The 24,012-nt window shown below is 40.7% G+C and overlaps 3 protein-coding genes and 1 long non-coding RNA gene across 4 annotated transcripts in view; all 4 read right to left on the bottom strand.

Annotated features, from left to right (window-relative positions):
- The window catches only part of LOC140933895 (4-hydroxybenzoate brominase (decarboxylating)-like), a 179,177-nt gene that overhangs the window by 105,981 nt on the left and 49,184 nt on the right, over positions 1-24,012 (bottom strand). The gene's annotated exons all lie outside the window — the stretch shown is intronic.
- LOC140933464 (uncharacterized) lies at positions 9,329-10,477 on the bottom strand. The gene is made up of 3 exons (XR_012165057.1): positions 10,299-10,477; positions 9,810-9,848; positions 9,329-9,540 (listed from the first exon to the last, which is right to left on the bottom strand). It is a non-coding gene; the product is annotated as an uncharacterized lncRNA (long non-coding RNA).
- LOC140934801 (uncharacterized) lies at positions 14,567-15,190 on the bottom strand. The gene has a single exon (XM_073384366.1). The coding sequence runs from the start codon at positions 15,188-15,190 to the stop codon at positions 14,567-14,569; it is 624 nt and encodes a 207-aa protein (XP_073240467.1).
- On the bottom strand, positions 15,278-16,381 carry LOC140934800 (uncharacterized). Its single transcript, XM_073384364.1, has one exon. It carries the CDS (start codon positions 16,379-16,381, stop codon positions 15,278-15,280), a length of 1,104 nt encoding a protein of 367 aa, XP_073240465.1.

The raw sequence follows: 24,012 nt of genomic DNA, 5'->3' as shown, positions 1-24,012 counted from the left end.
ATAAATTCTCTATCAGTTGGGCACTGGGTAACAATTTTAAAAAACATAAAAAAGGTTTTACATTTTGGAGACATCAGTTGGCTGGTGAAAGAGGAGGACATGAGGAAGCCAAACTGAAGTGCCCCACTACATGTTCATACTATTAAAAACCTTGAAAAAGAACTTAGCTGTTGATCAATGGCAGTCGCAATTGTCAACTATTTGTATTTTTTTCATGAATTAATTTCTTTATTGTCAAAAGTAAGGTAAAATGGAGCTAACTCAAGGATTACAGCTAGCTTGAATTACTTCGATGGTCTAACATACTAAGACGGGTGGGCACACTTCAGTTTCACAAATGAGTCGGTGACAGTTAAAAAGGGCAGGTTAGGCTTGCTCTTGTTCAGAGACTGAGCAACTGCAGAAGATGGTTTTTCATACGCTCCATGCACCAGAGCAAGACTGAATTAAACTATTTAGATTCAGCACGAAATTTTGGTGGCCTAGATTTGTAGTCTAGTATGTACTTTATTAGTAAATCTGATTGCAATAGCTGGGTAGTGGAAGAAAGCAGAGAAACCTCAGTGAATTTTGTTGTGTTCTTACAGTTCTTATAGTGAAACCTAGCGAAGCAAAGCGAGAGGAATAACAGAAATTAGTAGTCGATCGTTCAAGGAAAAATAAAGATAAATATCAAAATGTTCCTTTAATGCTGACACTGATATGAGATGCCCGGCTGATCACATGTTGACAAGCCGTCTTTCATTTCTGTTTACGCTTGAACATGTAAACATTCGAATGAAAGAACTGTTCTGCTTCGAACGAGCATCTTCTTTTGTTCATAGCAAAAAATATAAGGAAAATTACAAAACTATAAACGAGAATTGAATAAAGTATGAAATAATCTACCTTTACTTTAAATGGGAACCTTAAATATTCAAACCCACCTTAAAAATCGCCAAAATGTGAGGATGTTTAGAAAATCCTTTTGCAAACGATACTAATTTAGCAGAGACGCTTCGTTCGTGCGTCTTCTTTTGTTCGTAGCAAAAAATATTAGAAGCATCACAAAACTATAAACGAGAATTGAATGAAGTATGAAATAATCTACCTTTGCTTTAAATGGGAACCTTAAATATTCAGTATCCACCTTTAAAATCGCCAAAATGTAAGGATGTCACTCTCCCATTTAAGGAACTCCCCAATTATTTTTTAGTAACTTGTCCTTTTATTCAAATAGGAATTACCAGTAATTAGGCATATCATTGTCATTTCTATCAACTTTTAGTTCAGTCGAACCCCGCTTTACGAACACCTGCTTAATACGGGCAGTTTTCTTTCTTCCTGGGAAAGCCCCTACATTTTCTCTAAATTCAACTACAATAGCTTAACTTGACCGACACCCGTTAATTCCCATAACGACCACTTTTTTCTTTCGCAATCAACAGATATTAAGTCAACTTCGCCAATGCGGGCACTTTATTGTCCACTGTGTGCTTTCTAAACCTTTCTTTTTTGAAGATAAAAAACCTTCAGTTGACATAATGTCGATGTTCCCAGCGCTATAGTACACCAGATAGGATGACTATTTTTAACATCATCGGAGTTACGCAGAGAAAGGTTCTTGATTAAGTTATGTATAATGAGCGAGTTTGTCGAGACTTTTGAGTGTTTTCATGGAATAGTCCGCCGAATAACGGCTTGGTGAAGTTTAGAGATGTTTGTCTTGACGATGCTAGTGTCTTGTTTTATTTCTCTAGTATTTTGATCAACTAAAAGGTGTATTTTTTACTTTAGTAATAGGACCCGCTTAATACGGGCGCGCCGTTTATACGGACACTTTCTATGGCCCCTTCATTGTCCGTATTAACGGATTATTATACAGTCAAACCAGTCATGTACTTTCTAAAAATTAACATCCCTCGAAGGGTTTATTCTCTCCGTTGAAAGCCGAGTTTTCGTGGACGTCAATCAACTGTTTCCATGGTTTTCTGACGCACTCCAACAGAGAAGATTCCCCCATCGCGGTGAATGAAGGGCAAAAACTTACAAGAATAATTTTGACTGACGGCGGCGTTTCTAATTTTTATTTCAATAAGATGAAGGATTATATTGTTAAAACAACGAGGTCTCATCGAGCTGAGTGAAACAGCCGAAACACTCTCTATAGTTAACGTAAAGGTTTTCAAGTTGTTTATTTTTTTGATTGTATGAAAAAAGGGAGCCGTGGACGAATTGCCAAGCAGCATGAATTCAAAGAAACGAAAGATATGACACTGACAAGAGAAAAAAGTTTCCTTTGAATGGAGGCTGCTTTTCGAAAATGAATTTTGTAACCTGCAGATCTTACTTAGCATTTTTCGTGTTATCGAATAGAATCTAGAACTAGCAAGAACTCAGACGAGTTGCGAGCGTATAGGTGGTTTTCACGTTACGTCATCGCCGCCATGCTGGTGGACGGTAAAGAAAAGATCGCTCATTAGCTCGCTTTGTTTGTCCACCAGCATTTGTTCATTTCACCATTGTTATTTGTGTCTCCCGAGATTGCATGAAAACCACCTATATTGCGAAAGCTTATGCGGTTGTACTACTTACAGTGTGTAAATAAGTTGATAATTTGATTTTCCTCCGACAAAAACTCAACAAATTGGTACTCCTCGTAATCTTGATATGAAGCAGTGTCAGATCCTGTAGCAAAATAATGTAAAAACGGCTTAAACGCCGACATCTTCCTCCGAGAGTGCTCGAGAAACGGGGAAATAATCTTCCCTTGGCCAACCGTGAAAACCATGGCAACAACGGTTGATTGACGTCCACCAAACCGCAGGTTTGAACCGACGAAAAAACCCTTTGAGGGCGCTTATTAGTGGTAACCGCTGTAATGAATTGGCATATATTTGTCACTTTCATTTTTTTAAATATTCACAAGAACACCCTCCTCGATCTCCCTTATTCTTCAGATGATACTCAGCCTCATTAAATAATTGTTTAATCAACAAGTCAACCATGTCAGTCAAGCCAACTGACATGTCAACAATATATGAATAAAGTATATAGCTTTTTGTTAAAAGAAATAAGAAAAAAAAGTCTTCGTTTGTCAGTCGCGTTTTTCAATTGTTCCTTGTTAAGTTATTAATTGTTTTTGTCATAATTCGTCAAGGTGCTACCTTGGGGTTTTTACTGCAGAGCTAATTTGTATTCAGCTGTGGGCTTGTTAACTCGCATAATTAACTGACAAACGGCGCGTGAAACTACAAGACTTTTGATAGTTTTTTCATTTCCTCGAGATAGATAGGAGAAAACGGTTTTGTAATAGTCAGAAAAAACCGAACAGAGAGTTTTCGGCTCCACTTTGTGCGTGTTTTGTTTATATATCCGAGTGTTAGCGCTTATAAGAAGACATAAGCCGTTTCTCGCCTTGCTGGGTGATTGCTTCTCCTATTCGTGTTTTTTTCTATAGACTTTTCTGGCAAACCGGGCTAAAATCACTTAACGGCCAAGCCTTGGCAAGCCTTGATTGTGCCGATTGTATGAAAGAAACGCTCATTAGTAAACCTATAACGAATTAGCATGCAGGAAGGTATGTGAATGCTAACGATGTACCTATACCTATACCTAGTCGACTTTAACAAATTAATATGCAGGAAGGCAACTGAATATTAATGATTTACCTATACCTATATGTATACCTATGCACTAAAACGGAGTAAGATGCTAAAGCATAACAATATACAAACTTACCACTGAAGAGTGCACAAGTAGTCTAGAAACAAGTTTCCTTTCTAAGACTAGATCGGCGATGAAACACGGCAATGTTACCACTTCCGCCTTGCCAGATGAAAACGAAACTTCAAATTCTACCCTGAAGATATGAGCTTGGCGTGAAGCTTAAATTGGCTTTTATCCGTTATAGTGTACTAAACTTCAGATAGAACAATTTTTCCTTCCACATGGCTAAGAATCGGCTAGTTGTAAGCGACCTACTCGCTCCGCCATCTTTCTCAGAACATGGTCTGGAAGGGTCTAGAAAACTTCTTCCCAGAGTCCTAAGCGCCTAGGTCATGCTACCTTTCCTTGCATTATTTGAGCTTCCACGCTTCTTTGCACCATAAACGCTCCCATTCGAGTGGCTTCCCATTCCAGCTGTTAGTAATAATATTTTTGAAAGAGAGATACATCAGGAGAGATAGCGAAGGACAACTATGATCATACTTCTATAACAATTCAGCTACTAAAATATTTACGCGCAATATCTACCCAGCAGTGCCTTCCGATAAGAAATTAACGAGCTGGGATGATCGTCGCCTCGCTTGGAGCAGGATGTTGGAAACTACTCCCATTTTCTGAGGAAAAAGCCTTGAAGACGAGGTTGGGGTGTTAAGTGCAGATTTTGGTCTAACTTTGGATTGTTTAGGAGGGAAAGCTTATGTTTTTACCCAGACAGATATCGTTCAGGATAGGGCTTGAAAAAAACCTAAAGAGAAAGCTGAACGCCATAGAGCTATTAATGAGTCCCAAGAATTGGTTGCCTGTTTTTCTCAGCAGTATAGCACTATAGTCTCTTTTAGGGGTCACTGCCTGTTGAAGCAAAAATAAAATACAAATTGACCTCAAATGTAATGAAATCCTCAAAACCGTATGTATTAGAAAGAGTACCGCCCTCGAATGAGCACCACCCTCAAATATCTGTCGCACCTTAAAGGCCCATTGTTAACCATTACGCATTGCGCACCGCGAACACAAATCCCTCGAATTTCGTGTCACACGAATTTACTAGAAACCTTAAGCATCGACGACGAAAGGGACGACGATGCCGACCGGAAGTAAAATGTTCCCGCGCGAGCCTTTTGGGCATGCGTCAGGTTGTCAAAACGTCGTCCAGCCTTCGTCGACGGCGAAATTCAGGGAGCTCTGCCGTTGTCGCTGAAACGTAAGTATAAAACTATACTTTTTTTGGTAGTAAATCACTCTTTTTCCACCTTATCATTCAGTACGAGTAGAAATATATTCTTTGTGGATTAGCAGAATCCAAATGTTAAGCATTTTATCGACTTCTTCGCCTGCTAACTTGAATTTATTTTCCAGGTTCGGTTTGTTTGAAAACCTGAGTGATGGCGGAACAGCCAGCCGGAAAGACAAGTAAGGTTTCCACTGTTTTCTACAGAATCTGCCGTGAGATTAGAAGCTGTTCGTTCCTTGACTGTTTTTTGTTTTTACTCGTGCATTTTAGGTTGTACTATAGGATAAATGTTCATTTTTTCGTACTAAAATTTAATATTTTCCCATGTTGTTTTTAGCCTTTAGTAAATGCAACTATTTCCAGTGGACTCCGGAACAGGATGTACGTGGTTATGAGGAGCCTTGAGAGAGGACAAGTATGGGAGAACATTGCAGCAGCACTGAATTCTCTTCAACAGCCGAAGTTTAAAGTAACTGCAAGTCAAGAGCTGTGCGAGATCGGTATTCACCTTTAACGTCAAAACAAAAACAAAAGCTCCGCGACAAAAAGAAAGCCTCCTCAATCGAATTACAGGTCGTAAAGAACAAATAAATTTGCCACCGTCGATTAAACCATCGTCATAGCTTATAAGATGTTAATTAAGGAGGCCTTTGAATGCCATGACAAGACTGTAACACGACAAACTTCTTAGCAAAGAAAAAGTCGTCGTTAGTGTCTGGGAAGCTGCACCGCTTAGACTTCGTTTTCCTCGCCGAAAACGAAACCCTTTACCCAGTCTGCCTCGGTTGCGAAGCGTCGTCGTCGTCCGTTTCGTTGTCGATGCTTAAGGTCCCTAATGATAGTTGTGAAACGAATTTTCCAAAGATTTGGCAACCGTTCGAAAGATTCAGGGTATCCGTTCGAAAAAAATTGTCGTCCGTTCGAACAGTGCTCGCTATCCGTTCGAAAACGAAATGTCATCCCTTTGAATGACTCAGGCTATCCGTTCGAGTAAAATGTCACCGCGTGAGAAGATTACATTGTTTGTATGAGAATCTAATGTCGAATAATTTCCTTAAAGCGGCTGTTTTGAACTAACGCATCACACCTACCCATTTTACTATACTGAAAAAAAAAAAATAAAAAAATAAATTGAGGGCGTTACATGTAGCTACATGCGCTCGAACCACTTTTTAAAATTTTCGATACAGTTGTCTATAAAAATTTTTCTTCCCGCCGACAAAAATTTCCCGGGAAAAATTGCAGACAAATATATGGAGAGTCTGAAGCCATTCTCGGAGACCCAGAGACCCGAGGGAAAGTCTAAACGGGCGGAAAATATGGCATGAAGAAAAGTAAAGAACGGCGAGAAGAGCCCCTGGTGACAATGTCTTACCAGACAAGTTCCAAACGGTCGTCGCCGTTCTGACTTCTGATTGGTGCCAGAAAGTTTTTTTCATAAACCTAGCCGTAGCCTGCGCCGCAGACGAAACTAAACTTTTTCTGAAGCCCAACGTGTGTACCAGGATTTGAGTACGCGATGTGATTGGCCTGTTAAAAATGCCATAGACGATTTGCCAATCAAGATGAATAAAATTCTAAATGCTCGTCCGTTTAGTTCGTTGAGTCCGTTGGGGGCCCAGAACAGGATATTGGCGCTGCTTCGCAACCGTTACTTACCGAGGTTAAATTACGTCTGCTACGCAGGCTAACCTAGCCAGAACTAAAAATATCAAAACAAGGTTCAAAATGAAAGTACAACGATAATCAACATTAGAAAGTTAGCTGGAAATGCGGCACTCTTCAGGGGCACTCAACGATGGTTTCCTCCTAAATGTATTGAAAACGCTTTTCGGGCTATTCAGTGTACTTTTAGATCTCTAGAAACGTATTGTAAGTGGCGCTAAAAAAATTTCATCGGTTATCCTAGGGCAACTTAAGTCTTTCCGAAATTACAAGGGCTTCAGCATTATTTTCCCGAAAATCTTAGCTGCGATTTAAAGTTTTACGAAATTGAGAATTTTTCTGCATGATTCTTTTCTGCATCGCATTTTTGGTTCCGAAAATTTTGGGTTTCCTTTCTCTGCGAAAAATATCTTAAACTGGGGAGTGAAAAGAAAAGAAAAGAAACTTCAGCAAATCGTAGGGAATTTATTAGATAAGCCTCGAAAATTGTACATGAATGGAACGGTCATCTGGAAACTTTTAGCCTTCCTCGAGCTATAGAAAATGCTAGGCAGTTTTTGCTTCTTTGAACAGATATTTTACAGAAAAAAGTCATTGGGTGCCCCTGACTCTTGAATGACTGGGTTGAATGCAGAAGAAAATTTTGTTTTTCGAAAAGGGTCACTGTAAAAGCCGGAAGAGGTCCAGAACACCCCGGACACCCCGGAACACTCCCGGAACACCCAGGGAAACCCCCGGAACACCCTTAATTGCAAAACGTAGGCGAAAAAAATACAAAGCCAAAAAAACCCTAAAAAAAAATCATCAATGAATCAATAAATATCTTTCATCTGTAACTGGAAAACGGCGATTGGGTTCAGATTGTCGACGAATTCACGCTACTTAACGACTTCTTTTATATGCGAATACTTACCAGCCTTTTTGTCTGAAATATAGCTGAAAGAGCCACTGCTCGAATCAAGAAAAAAAAAATAAACCAAAAATAAAATGATTTGGTGTCTACCGTGTTCGAGGAGTATCCCTTATAAAAATTCACTTCAGTTTGATTCTTGTCCTGTTTTCTTTTATTTTGATATTTTGGTTTTGATTAAAACGGAAAATATTCTTGGTTTTAGTGTTTCATTTTGATTTTTCAGCTAATGTTTTTTTTCTTTCGAGCTGTAGATTATAAACTTATTGCATGGAGAATTCTTTGCTCTGTAGGTGTTTCCCGGGAGGGCCGAGGGGTCACTCCCTTATTTGGCCTTGAAGGTAATGTGCCCCTGGGCAGGGCATGGTTTTCAGGGTCTTCGACCGGAATCCTTTAAAAGAATGTGAAGGTTCGAAATAAGCAGTCTAGATTGTGGTACCAACAATTTTTTACCAAAAAATCCAATTCCACGATGTTAGTTTGATATAATTGAATTTTCTAAGTGATACTCTTCTAACACGGTAGACATCAAGATTGGAGTGAAAATATTGTAAATCCCTCAGGGGCCATCCGCTTGGGTCTAATCTTGCTCTTTTCTGTTATCTAAATTATTATTTTTTTTTCTGGACTTCTTTCAATACGGGTTCGTCAATCTGACCTAGTTTTCCAGTTACACATAAAAGATATTTATTGATTCATTGGTGATATTGTACGGGTTTTTTGGTTTTGTTATTTTTTTGCCCAATTTTTGTAATTTATCACATTTCTGGTCAATTTGTATTACATTTGTGGGCGTTGCAGTGGCGGATCCAGACCTTCAGATGGGGGGGGGGGGGGGGGGGGCGGTCATGCAGACTCTGAGATAAGAAGGGGGCGGGAGGCGGGAGGCGGGGGCTGGTCTCAAAAAAAATTTTTTCCGGCTCTTCGGGCCTCATTTTGGTCTAAAAATAGGACGGGGGGAGGCCCCCCGGCCCCTCGCGTGGAGCCGCCACTGCGTTTTAACATTTTTGGTCATTTTATGTTACATTTAACAACATCATAACATTTAACACTGCCTGTGTAACTTTTTTTTTCCGAACAGCATCCCCGTACTTTTCACACGGAAGATCCCCGGGAAATTTCCTAGCTCAAAATAATGACTTCAAAGTACAGAATTGACCTAAAACACTAATATCATCCTCATAACATGGCCCTTTTAAGATATCTAACTAACATTCATGTTTGAAGATAGACTCCTGCAATTTCTTTGCCTCTTGTTTTAATTTCTGTTGTTGAACAAGAACCCGGCTCTGGGTAATCATGCAAGGCTACTTTTCGCTGCGTAGAACATATATCGGATAGCTTGTGCCCGCGCAGGATGAAAACTGACTGATGGAGCTGGTGTTTGCAATTAATTGCCCGGTAAGGCGCGCGTTATAAACACCAGTCGTGGCTATTTTGTGCTAGTACCACAAAGTTTATATAACACTCGCGTAAAATTTATTTTAAAAAACATTTAGAAACATTGAAGATGATGATACTACTTCGGCCTTGATGTAAAAGACGTCGGCTCTGTCAAACCCATTCAGTCCCTGATTTAACTTGTCCTCATATTACAAAGGCTAATTCTTCACTTTGGTGACAAACAATTCTAACGACAAACCCTCATCAATGAGTTACTGATCATCAGATTGACGCTGCTTATCTTTAACTATGATTTTGAAGTTTAGGATCGTAAACAGAAACTTAATTGCATCTCGTGTATTCGTCACGGTGACGGGTAACATGCAAAAGTTCTTTAAGTCATTTTCACTTTGTGCGTTTTTAAAGCTGGGAAAGTGTTTTGATTTTGTATAAATATCTATAAAAATTTCTTCATTTCTTGTTTTGATTCGGCCGCCTTGTTGACAACACTCAGTTTTAGGCACAGTGGCTTTCTAGAAACGCCATCTTTTGCTGTCTCTTTTGTCGAACATGCTCAGGTCCATTCCTTCAAATATTGAGTTGACATCAGCATCTTTAGTCACCTGGTACTGCCCCCTGCGACCTTCATGAAAAAGGTAGTAATTAGAAGTTAATTATCTTGCAGAGGTTTGTTTTAAAGAGAAGCTGCAGAATTAAAATACGATAACACTTTTTTGGTTAATATTCTATTTGGTTCTACACAGAAGTGAGTGAAAGGGCTTCATGTGTAATAGTAATGGAGTTGTGACTATTTAATTCCTAAGGACAAGTTACTTAACTAACGGTAAGGTGCGAAAAAGTTGAACGTGGTCTTATACCAAGAATCTCATGAATGTTGCACAATCAACTTACTTGCAGTAAATTCCGGTAGGCTCTTGATTACATTGGTTCCTGGTGAAAAGAAAGTGTATAATAAATATAAATAACATTTTTAATAAGAAATTTCTAAACCTCAAACCAGGTTCAAACCTTTTTGCTAAATAGGTAGTCTTCCTTTGTACATATTAACACAGTAATCAGTTTAAAGAGGTGTCGTGAATTAACTCTCGTTTCTTAGGAAATAGACTGGCATATAATAATCGCTTTTTTTAAAAAAAAATTTAAACGCAGTTAAAATTGAATTTAGAACGTTTCCTGATGTCAAGCGCGATTCCAAACTACTAAATGTTTTTTGCCTTTTTACTAAATCAACCTACATATAATTAAACCGAGCTAAACTATTCCCAGTTATGTACATACCGTTAAGATTTTCTACTTATAAATACACTATCTTTTTGTCTCGATGAATAATCGAACGAGGTTGAAATTAGAAAAAAAAAAAAACGTCAAATTGCCGCTTGCCTGTTCCATATTTGTCATCATTCAATCTTCTAAGCTCTTTATGTTCCTTTACATGTTTGTGGCGTAAAGCCAAATACTTTTTTTTAAAACATTCGTAAAATTCAGAAATATCCTCCTTTAGTTGTGATATTGTCTCAGTTCGTTTTTTTTGAGAGCCGTTTGTCGTTACGACCACGATGTCCTCTCCTGATAAAAGAATTCAGAACGGGTTAGACTCATCATCATCATCATCATCATCACCAACCTCATGATCCTCGTCCTGCTCATCATCATCAGCATCATAAGCATCATCAGCACCCCTTTTACCATTTCCCGGTCGCCACTATCGCTTACCTGGCCATCATCATCATCACCACTATTATCATCGTCATCATTATAAAAACCATCATTTCTTTCTCACCACCACCATTATCACGGCCAAAATCACAACCATCGCCACTGCTATTAACATAGCCAATGCTATGATCATTTTCTTGAATGTTGTCAACACCACCACCCCTCATCACTACATATGACAAAATCAAATTTCACATTACTTGTAATTCTTTTAATGCTATCTACATGATTCAATGCCGCCTCTAATATATATATTGGGGAAACCAAACGCCACCTCAAGGACCGTTTTAATGAACATAGACGCCCTAAACTTAACCCCTCCGGTTGCTAGATTCAAACCGCAGTTCAGAACACTTTCTCAGTAATAGCCACTCTGTTTCCCATATGTTACTTATCCCAATTGAAATACTAGATATGAACGCGACTGTCTTAGGAAAGCAGTGAGGCGCACCTCATTCAAAAAGCCAAAAACTTCGAGCCTCTGGGAATGAACAAATGTTTATTTTTCTTAGCAGCCACACCTTACCACGTCATACCATGAAACTTCCGTTATTAATTTACAGTAGTATATATTCTATGTATTCGTGGTTTTTCGTAATAAACCAGGATGACTGGTATTGGCCGGTCGAACTATTGTATACCTCAGCCTTTTCCACGTTGTTTGCTCAGTCTTTGCAGAAGTCCTTTTGATCTTAATTCTATTTTTATCTTTTTCGACTGATCGCGATCTTGTTTGATCCAACGTTGAGCTTCATTGATCGTTATTGATCGTTCACGGTTTTTGCAGTGGTTTTTCAAGCCTCAGTTTACATTATCCTCACATATACTATTATCACCATCGTTAACACTAAAACAATTACGTCGTCATCATGCATCTGTACCATAATAACTAACGCCATTATCTTTAACGTTTGTCGTCATCATCATCATCATCATCATCATCATCATCATCATCATCACATCATCATAACCGAGACCTCCACCACCACAACCACCGTTATCATCAACGCCATTGTTTTCACCTTTGTATTCACGTATTACTAAAGGCTCTTTCTCATTTTAGTGTATATTATTTTTATAAAATCTTAGTACCTGATTCTGATGTATGTCTTGATGGTGCTTTTTTATAAAAGCAATAATGAAAGAGAAGCCCCAGAAGTGTAAAGGTACCTAAAGCTCCAGCTAGAATAATCACTGTTTGTACAAATAGGATTCTTCCGTTAGAAGATCTGACGACGTTTTCACTGCAAAAGGAACATCTTCAGCCTAAAGACAAAGACATCACAGCGTGTTACAAGGCATGACAGCGTGTTACAAGTCACTTAAGAGAATCTGAATCCTCAGCTAAAATCAGAATTTTATTGTAATGAATTGTAAATGTAGTGTGTTGTAATTGTAATTGTTCGAAATAAACAACAGCACTGTTTTTTTTTCTACATCCGAATGTTGGTTTCCAGCGACCAGCGAAGCGATTTGACTCATTGGTGGACTGAATTTGAATGATATATTTAGATACACTGAAGGAGGGAAAATTGCGCGCGTTGTTTTCACCTCGGCCTTTTTTCGAAGTTGACCAAGTTTATGGTAGGGGTTAAGACTACGTTAACCTAGGGCGCTTGTGTCAGTCAAAGACAATGTCGCAAACAGCGCTAGCGGTACAAAACTCTTAATAATTTGTGAGAAAATTAGGCGTATCTCTGGAAAAATCCTGGCTACACCTATGCCACTCAAACATACCTGTTAAACATAGCCAAAGGTATTTGTGTTTCTGACATGACTAGAATAGAATTCGAAATGAATTTCTAACCTCAATAGACCCCACATGACTCTGTATAATTCTGTGTATATAACTTGTCTCTGAGCGCACATAACTTCGAAAACATTGTGCTAACTTCATGACGTCACCAGTAAGTACAAGTCCATTAGCAGATTCATATCTCACAGGAATGATCTGAATCACTCGGAGCCAGTCTTCACTGAACCACTTGCTTTCGCTCGCCGTCGAGTACGAGTCCAACAGCGCTGCGTGTACACGATCATTTTCGAGGTCTTCATAAATTTGGTACAAGTTTCCGTACGAGCGACCTGAAAATCAATCAATTTTTCATTCATTAAGATTAGATTCCTTAGGGACAGGTTTATGACTGCTACTCAAAGAATAAACATCTAACGTACTACTGGTAGTATGTCAAGCAAGCTGATTTATCTCCAATTTTCACCTGATTAAACTATCCTTATGTTTTGATGAGACGTGAATATTGCTGTAAAGAAATAAATTTTCCACCAATTTTTTCTTTGGTGAATTCTAATCAGTTTTAAGAGTTCATCATCATCATCATCATCATACATTTATTTTTGTTTTAAGATAGGAGTACAATTGTAACATGCACGCGGGTAGTTATGCTAATCTGGGTGGGTCACGTTTACAGGAAATAATAACAACTAAAAGTGACAAGAGACCTAAAGAAACTAAAATTGACAACAATGACTAGAGGCTACTGATAAACTACTGTAGCCTCATCAACTTCATCTCTTGGTAACAAATATTACCACCTTTCACCTTTCTCCTAACCTGTGTCTAGTTTGGCGTTTCTTCTGAGTCCTAGTTTATATTCAGTTGAGTTAGAAATAGCAGCTACCTGAAATAATCAAATATTAAGAGTAAATAAATGAGAAAAACAGTTCCAGCGGCTTGTACTAACATTACAAGTGACATGATGTAAATTTTTTATATAGCTTGAAATCTTTTAAAACAGCGCGCGCTCACATTGCTTGCCTTAAGCTCAAATCACACCTGTCAGTAACTAAAAATAATTTCGGCTAAAAGCCTCTGAATGGGCAAAATCTATGACGTCCGAGAATGATATTGAAACTGCAATAAGCGTAAAAGTCTCTTGGCCTTTACTAACAACACCACAAACCAAATTCGAATGAAGGTTTATTGTAGCCGACGTGCTTGGTACTAAGAGTGTGCATACAAACAGCGTGGGTTGAAACTAAAACGGTAAAGGAGCGGAAAGGTTACAAGTTGCGACTAAGGTAAATTAGAGTAAGGAAATAACAACACTGCAAAACGAGGACTGTGAAGTACACTTACATTGTTTCGGCCAGACAAAACTGCTGTGAAGCGGACTGCGAATAACGCGAAGAGACTTGCAAGAAACTAAACAGAACTGCGCTAAGCGCGGACCAAAAAGAACTGCACAAACTGTACTGCAAAACTACGATATGAAAAATACGCTAGAGCATGCGGAAAATAAAACTATAGAAACTTAGAAAGGCGCTAATGAAGATGAAACAGCAAAGAAACGCTAACGAGGGCGCGAAAACTGATAGAAAGGAATAAACACCTAAATTAACGCAAAAAAAAAAAGACTAAACAAAAGGACGAAAAGAAGTATAAACTAATTTGCGTACGCAAAGGCAAAACAAATTACGCAAGAACGAATAATAGAAAAAATGTTACACTTGGATCTAACATACCGGCCCCATAAGTGAGGAGCACACGCGAGGCACATAAATTAAACAATTAAAGATCTAAGTGCCTTTCTAAGAGTTCTTAATGTTCTCCTCTCCTGAATTCAGAAAATTGCACAGAAAATAACTCCAAAGGGAAAGTTCAAGCTTCTATCAGCAAGCAAAGATTGTCAATTGGCCTCTCCAAAAGTGCTCCTTTTATTTTCACCCTGGTACGGCGCACCAAACCTTTCTTGCCGGCGAAGACTTCTACCACTCTACCAAGGGGCCATGAATTGCGAGGGGAATTTTCCGCGCTCACTAGAACAATATCCCCAACGGCCAGGTTCTTGCGAATCGTCGTCCATTTCTGTCTGCTTTAGAGCTGAGGCAAGTACTCCTTAGACCATCTCTTCCAAAAGATATCTGCGAGATATTGCACTTGTTTCCATCTGCGTCGAGAGAAGCAGTCTTCCTTATTGAATAACCCAGGGGGCATCTGAGGCTCCGAGCGTAAAAGAAGGAAATGGTTTGGTGTAAGGGGGCTCCGGATCATTAGGGTCACCTGAAACTGTGGTGATTGGACGACCATTAATAATGCTTTCCACTTCGCATTGGAGGGTGACTAAACCTTCGTCGTCAACAGTTTGGGTTTGAAGCAAAGCTCGAAGGACCTTGCGCGTTGTTCGAATGCAGCGCTCCCAAAAACCTCCATAATGGGAGCCATAGGGGGGGTTGAAGTTCCACTTGATACCCTTCTGAAGTAGAGCTTCGTGAAGCTTGTTGTGATTCCATGCGTTGATGGATTCCCTGAGCTCCCTCTCTCCGCCGGTGAAATTGGTACCATTATCGGATCTGATCTCCTTTACCTGGCCCCTTCTTGCTATAAACCTTCTGAGCGCCATCAGGAAAGAATCAGTTTCCAAACTGTGCGCCACTTCAATGTGTACCGCGCGGATAGAAAGACACGTGAAAATGACCCCATATCTTTTCACAAGACTTCGCCCACGGCGTACCTGAAGAGGACCAAAACAATCAATGCCGACAGATGTAAAAGGTGGCTGACCTGGGGTAACACGATCCACGGGAAGGTCGGCCATTTTCTGCTCACAGAACGGGCCTTGACGCCGCCGGCAACTAAAACATTTCGAAAGAACTTTCCTGACAACAGAACTTGCGTTTACTGTTTACTTGCTGTCTGACCAAAACACGGATTCGCAATTAGGAGGCATCTCCAGCTCATCCTTGAGCATCTTGTCTTGTCGCACAGAAACGGTTGCGGCCGAGAGCTCTAAACGAGGAACAGAAATAGCTTTCAAAGGAGCAGCGCGTGATTTTCCAAACAGGAAGGAACAATGAACTCGGTCCTCATGGCTAACCAGTCGAAAGTAAGTCACTGAACCATAAGCAGCTTCTGAGGCATCAGAGAAGTGATACAACTGACTGGATTTAACGGGACCAAAATCCTCTGGCTTTAAACAGCGAGTCACAGCAAACTCCGAGAGCTTTGGAACATCTGCTAGCCAATTTTCCCAACGTGCAGCGTACTCAGTCGGAATCTCGTCATCGTATCCTAGCGTAATGCGACAAAGATCTTGAAGGATTCCCTTCGCGGTCAGAACGAACGGTGCCAGGAATCCCAACGGATCGAAAATAGCACTCGCTAGAGACAAGATACCCCTACGCGTTGGTGGACGGGAGCTAATGTTGACTCTGAAGCGGAACGAGTCGGATTCTACACACCATTGAACTCCTAGGGCTCGCTGAACAGGCAACTCGTCCTTCCTTATGTCCATGTCCTTGATGTCCTTTGCTCGCTCCTTCTCAGGGATGGCTTGCAGAACATCACGGCTATTGCTGACCCATTTGGTTAGCTTGAAACCACCACGTGATAGTAAAGTGCATAAACTGCCAACATGCTCAACGGCTTTCTGCTCGCCAGGGAGGGACTTCAAACAATCATAAACATAAAAGTTTCTTTTAATTGTGTTAATGACGTCAGGAGGGAAACTGTGACGATTATCTTCTGCTGTCCTGCGGAGTGCGAGATTTGTGCAAGCCGGTGATGAAATGGCTCCAAATAAGTGAACGACTATCTGATATTCTTGTAATTCGCTCGCCATGTTGCCATCCTCCCACCAAAGAAAACGCAGAAAGGAACTGTCAGGATCGGGAACTCTCACTTGGTGGAACGTGGACTCTATGTCCGCCATAACGGCCACTCTCTCTTCACGAAACCTCAACAGGACTCCTACAAGCGAACTGGTTAGGTCCGGGCCCTTGTACAGCATGTCATTGAGAGACTTTCCCATAAATTTGGCCGAACAGTCAAACACGACGCGGATCTTTCCTGGCTTGCGAGGGTGGTAAACACCATGGTGCGGTATGTACCAGGCGGTGTCCTTCGCGGGGCTCTTCTAATCAGGGGACACTTTGCGTGCATATCCTTTGGAGAGAATGTCTTCCATAAAGGCCTTATAATCTTGGTACAACTTCGGGTCTCTTTCCAGCCCTTTCTTCAACCAAATGGCGCGCTGCCAGGCCTGAGCCTTGTTGCTGGGTACAGGCGTTTGGCGATCCTTAAACGGTTACGAGATTTGATAGTGCCCATTTCTCAACTCCACCGTCTGTTCGGCGATTTGCATAAATCTACGTTCGTCTTGAGACATCTCTGTCTTGCTATCAACGGTGGGATCAGTAAAATCGCGATTGTAGAAGTCTTCTATCATCTGTTGGAACCCGTGATCGACTTTAGCAACAAAAGTGGATGACCATGAACTATGGTGACGACGGCCTAAGGGACCATTTACCGCCCAGCAGATTCGCGTTCTTGAAGCATAAGGACCACCGTCTTGACTGTGTTTGATATCAAGTGGATCGAGAGCCTTGGGAACATCACTAGCAATCAAAAGGCCAACCTTAGCGTCGAGACGGGGCAGAAAAACTCCTTGCAAGTGGGGCCACTGATCAACGTCGTCCTGAGTTAGAATGTCGCTGCTGGACACAGGAATCTCCGGCCTGGTGTAAAGGGTCGGGAGGCTAATCCAATCGTTCTCGTCCAAATCGGATACAAGAAGGTCGCGAACCAGGAAGCTGTTGGTGATGCTATTTTTCTTCTCAAGAGTAGACAGGGATATCTTAACTTGCGGACCATTAATCCCGAACTGCTTCATGAGCGATTCAGTACAGAAACTGGAGTTGCTACCGTTATCCAAGAAGGCGTAGGTGATGACGCTCTTATCACTATCTTTCGCTCTTACTCTAACTGGTATTACGGCCATGCCTGTCCTACGACCCTCTCCTGAAGTCTCACTGTTGGCACTGGTGCCCGTTTTTACCATGTGACTACAAACTTGAGTGCTGATTACGTCTTCCGTACCCACTCCAACGTCGACAGCTGGTCTCTCACGAGGGCTGGTATGTAAAACAGTAGGATGCCGTCCTTTACAGTTCGCAATCTTGCAATTTTTCCTCTGCGGGCAAAACTTTGCGACATGTTCGGTGGATAAACATCCAAAGCACAGCTTTTTGGACAACAGGAATTGAATTCTCTCTTGGTAGGGTTTCCACCACAATGACTGACAATCCTCAAGGGCGTGGCTTCTGCTACAATAGAGACACCGATTTTTCCCTTGTGAGGGACCCTGATCGATTCCAGATGGCTGAAACTTGCGAGTCTGAGGTCTCTGCTCTCCATCGGCTCTTTTACGCCCTGCGGAACCGTCTCACTGGTAGGACCTTCCCTATCGTCTACATGTGCTAAGAGACTGAGATTCTTTGGATTGGATGTCTTGCCACCAGAGGACCGCTGACCAGGCGCCGATCTTACGGTATCGGATATCTTGCCAAATACTGGGTTGGTTAGTATTCTTGCTTCGCGATCAACAAAGGCGACGAAGTCACTGAACTGTACTGGCCTTAACTGTCTGTCCATGATGTCATCAGCTAAGCGACACCATCTTTCTCTCATGCTGTAAGGAATCTTGAGCACCAACTTTTGAATGTTTCCTGGCTGATCAAACTTAGAAATGTACTGGCTACCTGCCAATGCGTTGTTGCAACTTACGAGAAAGACTGAAAAACGATTCAAAGCCACACCATCTTCTGCCTTTATGCTCGGCCAGTCGAGGGCCTTCATCTCGTAAGCGAATGCTATGCGATAATCGTCACCATACTTCCTTCTCAAAAGCCTACGAGCCTCGTCGTAACCTTCTTCCGCTGGTAAATGATGACAGGATCTTACAAGTTCCTTAACGTCCCCCGCGGTGAACTGCTCAAGGTAATAGAGTCTATCAGTACTGCTAAATGTTCTGGATTCAACCAAATTTTCAAAAGCGCGAACGAAGGCGCGGTACTCAATAGGGTTTCCGTCAAACACAGGAACACGGGGCTGCGGAAGTTTGTTCGTATTCTGATTATGCGCTAGCAATTCCATTATTCTATTCTGCTGAAACTGAGGAGCAGTCTGTTGCCGCTGCATACCAATCGTTTCCTTTCTCATATCCTCGCCGACTGTACACGCTTGACAATCAAACTGGCCGTAAGGAACAGAATCCATGGACACGCCCTGGCCTGGGTGGTGCACCTCGCCTGGAAAAGACCTTTTCGCGCGGGGGCTGGTACGAGGGGGATCCTGATCCTGGAGCTCTGTCTCCAATTTTAAAGGCTTCACCTCCGGTAGAGAAGAGGAGGTCATTGCTGCGTAGACCCTCTCCTTAGCTGTTGTCTTGACCATTTCGGCTCCGAGGTTAAGGCGTAATTCTTCCTGCTGTAAACGAAACTTTTTCTCTTCAAGTGTTTGGCGCTTTTCGAGCATAGAAATTTCAGGTTTTAACTCGGCAATTCTTGCGGCTTCTTTGGCTCTCGCGGCTGCAACTGATGAAGCACGACCACCACGTGAACTTGCTCGACTTGAATGTTTTGAAACCTTGGAAGCACCTGAAGGAATTGGTGTGCCAGCACAACTAATTGAATCCTCGGGATTCACTGCCGAATCTACTTGAAGCGATTCTGCTAATAGCTTGTGTTCAATATTAATTATCCAATCGACGCTCTCCTGACGGAACACACGAACCTTTCTCTCTTTGTCTTCAAGACAGCGTTGACCCTCAATAATGGCGTTCTCATCCAGAATTTCTTCGACGTAATCGCGATGGGCCTCTTTGAATCTTTCAAAAGCGTTGTCCAAGTAAGGAAGCTTCTCTTTAACCTCCTGAAGATTATGATCATCAGTAAGCAAGCCAGAAATTTCATTGGAAATGGCGGTTACGGTAGATAGGTGACCAGACCTTGAATTTTTCTTTAAACGAAGTGTTTCCAGGTTAGACGCTTCAAAATCCAGCGAACGGTTTGGTTGTCGTACGCGTGTTCCAACTCGCCGGGCAACGGGATCTGTAAGCTGCTTGCGGCTAAAGCTCATGACGAAACGACATGTCACCAACAATTTTCAACGATGAAACTGCAATGAGCGTAAAAGTCTCTTGGCCTTTAATAACAACACCACAAACCAAATTCGAATGAAGATTTATTGTAGCCGACGTGTTTGGTACTTGAAATAAAATGCGTGGTACAAAGAGTGTGCATACAAACGGCGTGGGTTGAAACTAAAACGGTAAAAGAGCCAAAAAGTTACAAGTTGCGACTAAGGTAAATTAGAGTAAGGAAATAACAAAAAACTGCAAAACGAGGACTGTGAAGTACACATACATTTCGATACATTGTTTCGGCCAGAGAAAACTGCTGTGAAGCGGACTGCGAATAACGCGAAGAGACTTGCAAGAAACTAAACAGAACTGCGCTAAGCGCGGACCAAAATGAACTGCACAAACTGTACTGCAAAACTACGATATGAAAAATACGCTAGAACATGTGGAAAATAAAACTATAGAAACTTAGAAAGGCGCTAATGAAGATGAAACAGCAAAGAAACGCTAACGAGGGCGCGAAAACTGATAGAAAGGAATAAACACCTAAATTAACGCAAAAAAAAGACTAAACAAAAGGACGAAAAGAAGTATAAACTAATTTGCGCACGCAAAGGAAAAACAAATTACGCAAGAACGAATAATAGAAAAAATGTTACACTTGGATCTTACAAGTGTAATTGCTATCCACTTGGTGTGTGTTTTTCTTGAATTAGCGTCTAGACAGACGAATAAGAAAAGAAACTAAGCATTTAAAAACCAAACTGTAAGAAACGTTGATCGCCATCCTGAAAAAGAAATATCTAGATTCACTAATAAATGGCGCGACATCTAGCATAAGCACTTTAACCTTTTCCAGAATGCCCCAAATCCAAATTCTTCAGTGTAAAAAAAATGTTTCAATTTCATTTTGTCAAAGAACAGGGAAGCAAATAGTCTGTTCGAAGCAAAAGCGCTGCCATCAAACCGTAGAATTTTGTTTACTGGTTTAAGGGGTTAACAATTTTCGCTAATTGAAACTAGAAATGAAAGATTTGATAATAATCTTCTGAGCAATATGCGGCTACGCATCGAGGGCCATCAAGGCATCCAGACAAGGTAGATGACTGAAAAGGGGGAGGCTCTGAGGCATTATGGGGAGCGGTCCCACCGTCGGTTGCTCTGAGAAAGATGTCTGGATACAAGGCAGATTAAATACAACAATTTGCCTGGGGATTTTAGTTTACCTGTATTTTGATTACATATTTGCTCTGTATGGACTTGAACAAAACTGTAAGAACTGCTAGCAAGATTTAAGCCGATTTACGAATCGTGAAAGTTGTAATTTTTTTTAAATACTTTGTTTACCCACGAGTCGAAGAACTAAGGAGTTCTTGAGAACTCGTTAAAAGGTGCCCCTGCGTTCCGTTTCGGTTGTTGAAGAGAGGGGAAAAGCGGAGTACCTGGAGAAAAACCTCTCGGAGCAAAGGAGAGAACCAACAACAAACTCAACCCACATATGTTGTCGACGATGGGATTTGAACCCTGGCCACACTGGTGGAAGGCGAGAGCTCTCACCACTGCGCCACCCTTGCTCCCCCAGCACACACTCGATTTAAAGCGTCATATTTTAGCTGCTTAGTACAGTAGGAAACTGTTTCCGCGTGGTCCGCATAGTTCTAAAAATAACTTTTTTGAAATTAAGATATCCCGGCCAACGCCCTTAGACTCCCTCTCTGTCCTATTATGGCTCTTGACATTTTTATTAGCGATTTGAATTTGTTCATTCCTTCCATGTCGTTAAGATTCTGTGCAGATGATACAACAGGATCATATAGTCACATTGCAGCTTGTCGTTGTAAATATATTTTAATTCTCTCTATTTTTTAATGTAAATATGCTATGTTGACACGTATGTATTTTCAACAAACTTATTTGCTCAACAGACGATACGTGGTAAATACACGATTGTAATATTTTGTATTGTATTGTACCTGAGTTTAGTTATAGCGGACGATTTTTCTGAATCCCTTGATTCTGTAGTAGAATAATTTTGCTGTACACTAAAAGAAATTTCGCACAGTCATTTCCTCGCCTTCGTCTTTATGTTCTACGGTACTGCTCGCGAACTTAAGCCCCCTTAGTTAGCCTACTTATGTCTGATTGTTATGGTATGTTCTGGATAAACTATCTCACGAAATCTTTGTTGTAATGCGTTGTTAAAGAGTACGATAACAACGCATTTTAATTATAAAGTAATTAGGCTTGAACGGAAAAAAAATTTTCCATTCAATGAATCTGTCATGAATCCAAGATGACGCCTTGGCGTTACATGAAAGCGTTTTGCCAGCAACCCCATATAAACGTCTTCAAGCTGTAGGCGACTCCTGGTATCAAATACCCCTACAAAAGCTTGTACAAGGTAATGAGATAAAATATATGCTAGACCTAAGCAAAATCTTGGCTTCAGCTCGGTATGACAACGCCCACTTCCCCTTCCCTCTTCGATATTCTCGCTTTGGAGAACAGTTTCCCAAATAAAGCTTACTTTTCGGCGTTTTTGAACTTTTTAACTGAGCTATCAGAGTGAAGGGGTTGATAAAGAGATCATCATGAGCCTTCAAGAGTAAAACAAAATCAATGCCCATTTGAACCTTCAACTTAAGATCGTGGTAGGAGTCTATCTGGCTTCCTTGTACAAGATCCCCTTGTATTGCTACTTCATTGACTAAAAAATACTTATTCGCTGATGGGTGTCGTCCTTGACCAAACAGAAACAATGGTTTCCAAGATTTATTCATGTTATGATCGGTGCTCCAAGTTTACTTTTCTGTTTTGAAAATTCAAAGAACTGGAAGTGGAAATCTTTCCACCTTACCCTTGCTTTAAAAAATGTCCGATGTTTAAATAAATGAAAAAAGTTGTTTAAAACTGTTGTCATCGTTGGTGTTGTTGAAGATTTTTTAATAATGCATAATATCGCTTGAATGAAGCATCTCCCTCTTTGTGACAATTTCCTTCACACAAGGACAAAACTTCGTACCTCTTCTTTCTTTTTGAAGCCTTAAGCAACTTTTTGAGGGAAGACTTGATGTATAGCTGACTGCGTGAAGAGCGTCATGATATAAGAGCAACGTAATCAACGTAAAGCCAAAAGCCGCGATCACAAGAAACTTGCCGATGGTCTTAATGATCTTCGAGCGTTTTCGTATCATCTCAAACTAAATCGACGTCTAGAATTTCTTTCCTCTTAACGTATTTTTGTTCCGCTCCCGGAAAAAAAATAAAATAATAATAGACCATTCGTGATCAATGTAAAGGAAATTTTCAAGACAGGCATGCAGTGATCAGGGGAAAAAAGGGTCAACAATAATGAAAACAAGTGTACTGTCAGTATGTCTACCTCATGTGAGTTGGTAAAAATAACCGTAACAAGTTTTACTTAAGTATCAGTAACCATTACTTTTTTAAAAATTCTTCCTTTGCCAGATGTACATGAGTTGCATAGAACCGATTTCCATTGCTTGAAAACAGAAATTCGTTTTAAGCTTACCCTGTTTTTGAAGAACTAACCCGGGAGTAGTCCCCATTTTCCCTCAGGGATAGTAGAGTGAGTAGACTACGAATAGTCCCCATTTTCTCTCAGGGTTAGTATAAAGAACGAAACACGAGCGCGCATGAAAATCACGCCACGCGAGAAAGGTAAAACGCGGAAAAATGGGGACTACTCGTAGTCTATACAGTGAGTGAAATGTGTGAGAGCGGGCGTGGAAACCGCTACCCGGGAGAAAGTTGAAGCCTGTTTCAAACACCGTGCCACTGCCGTACTAAAGTCGAATTTAATTCGGTCAGTTGACTTCAGAACGGGAGTAGCACGAAGTTTGAAACAGGCCTGACACGCGGAGGGAATTGAGAATTTTTTTTCCTCTTCTCCATTCTTCTCGTTTCGCCTCTCCTTCCCCGCGGCGATTCTCAAGCGCGCTGGAGTAATTCGCTTGATTTAGCATCCCTGATAAAAATTAGGGACTATTCGTATTCTAATTAAGTACCCTGAACGATAAAGTAAGTTAAATTACTAACTCAAAAATGAGAAAGGAAAGGTCTCTAGGAGGGGGATGGGGGAGGGAAGCCTCGGAGACCCCCAAGGGGAACAGGAGTGCTTCAAGTGCTTGCCGTCTTCTTAAAGGTCTAAATCAATCAGAGTATTTTCCTTGTGGTATTATCTTTACTATATACATACTCAGCCATAAAATATTTTGACAGCCTTTTATTTTAAATCTTACCAAAATGCTTAAATAACAAAACAGCAGCTACACACCTTGAAATGGCAAAGAAAACTACATGACGTTTTAAAAACTATTCAAATTTTTTTTTCTAAAAATTTAAGAGTGTTAAGAAGGTAATGTAGGAATTTCATTACAAGTAATCTTATAACTTGGTCTTCTGAATCTACAGGTAAAAATCAAATGCCCAATCAGTGGCAATTTTAGTGAAAAGTTCGGTTTGAATAACAAAAGACA

The sequence above is a fragment of the Porites lutea genome, chromosome 4 (assembly GCF_958299795.1).
Source record: "Porites lutea chromosome 4, jaPorLute2.1, whole genome shotgun sequence".
Lineage (NCBI taxonomy): Eukaryota > Metazoa > Cnidaria > Anthozoa > Scleractinia > Poritidae > Porites > Porites lutea.
The sequence above is the reverse complement of the archived record's forward strand: the minus strand, read 5'-3'. Positions and strand labels throughout refer to the sequence as shown.

Coding starts and splice junctions, on each gene's coding strand:
- LOC140934800 (XM_073384364.1), bottom strand. CDS start 16,381: ATGCTGTACAAGGGCCCGGACCTAACCAGTTCGCTTGTAGGAGTCCTG.
- LOC140934801 (XM_073384366.1), bottom strand. CDS start 15,190: ATGGCCGACCTTCCCGTGGATCGTGTTACCCCAGGTCAGCCACCTTTT.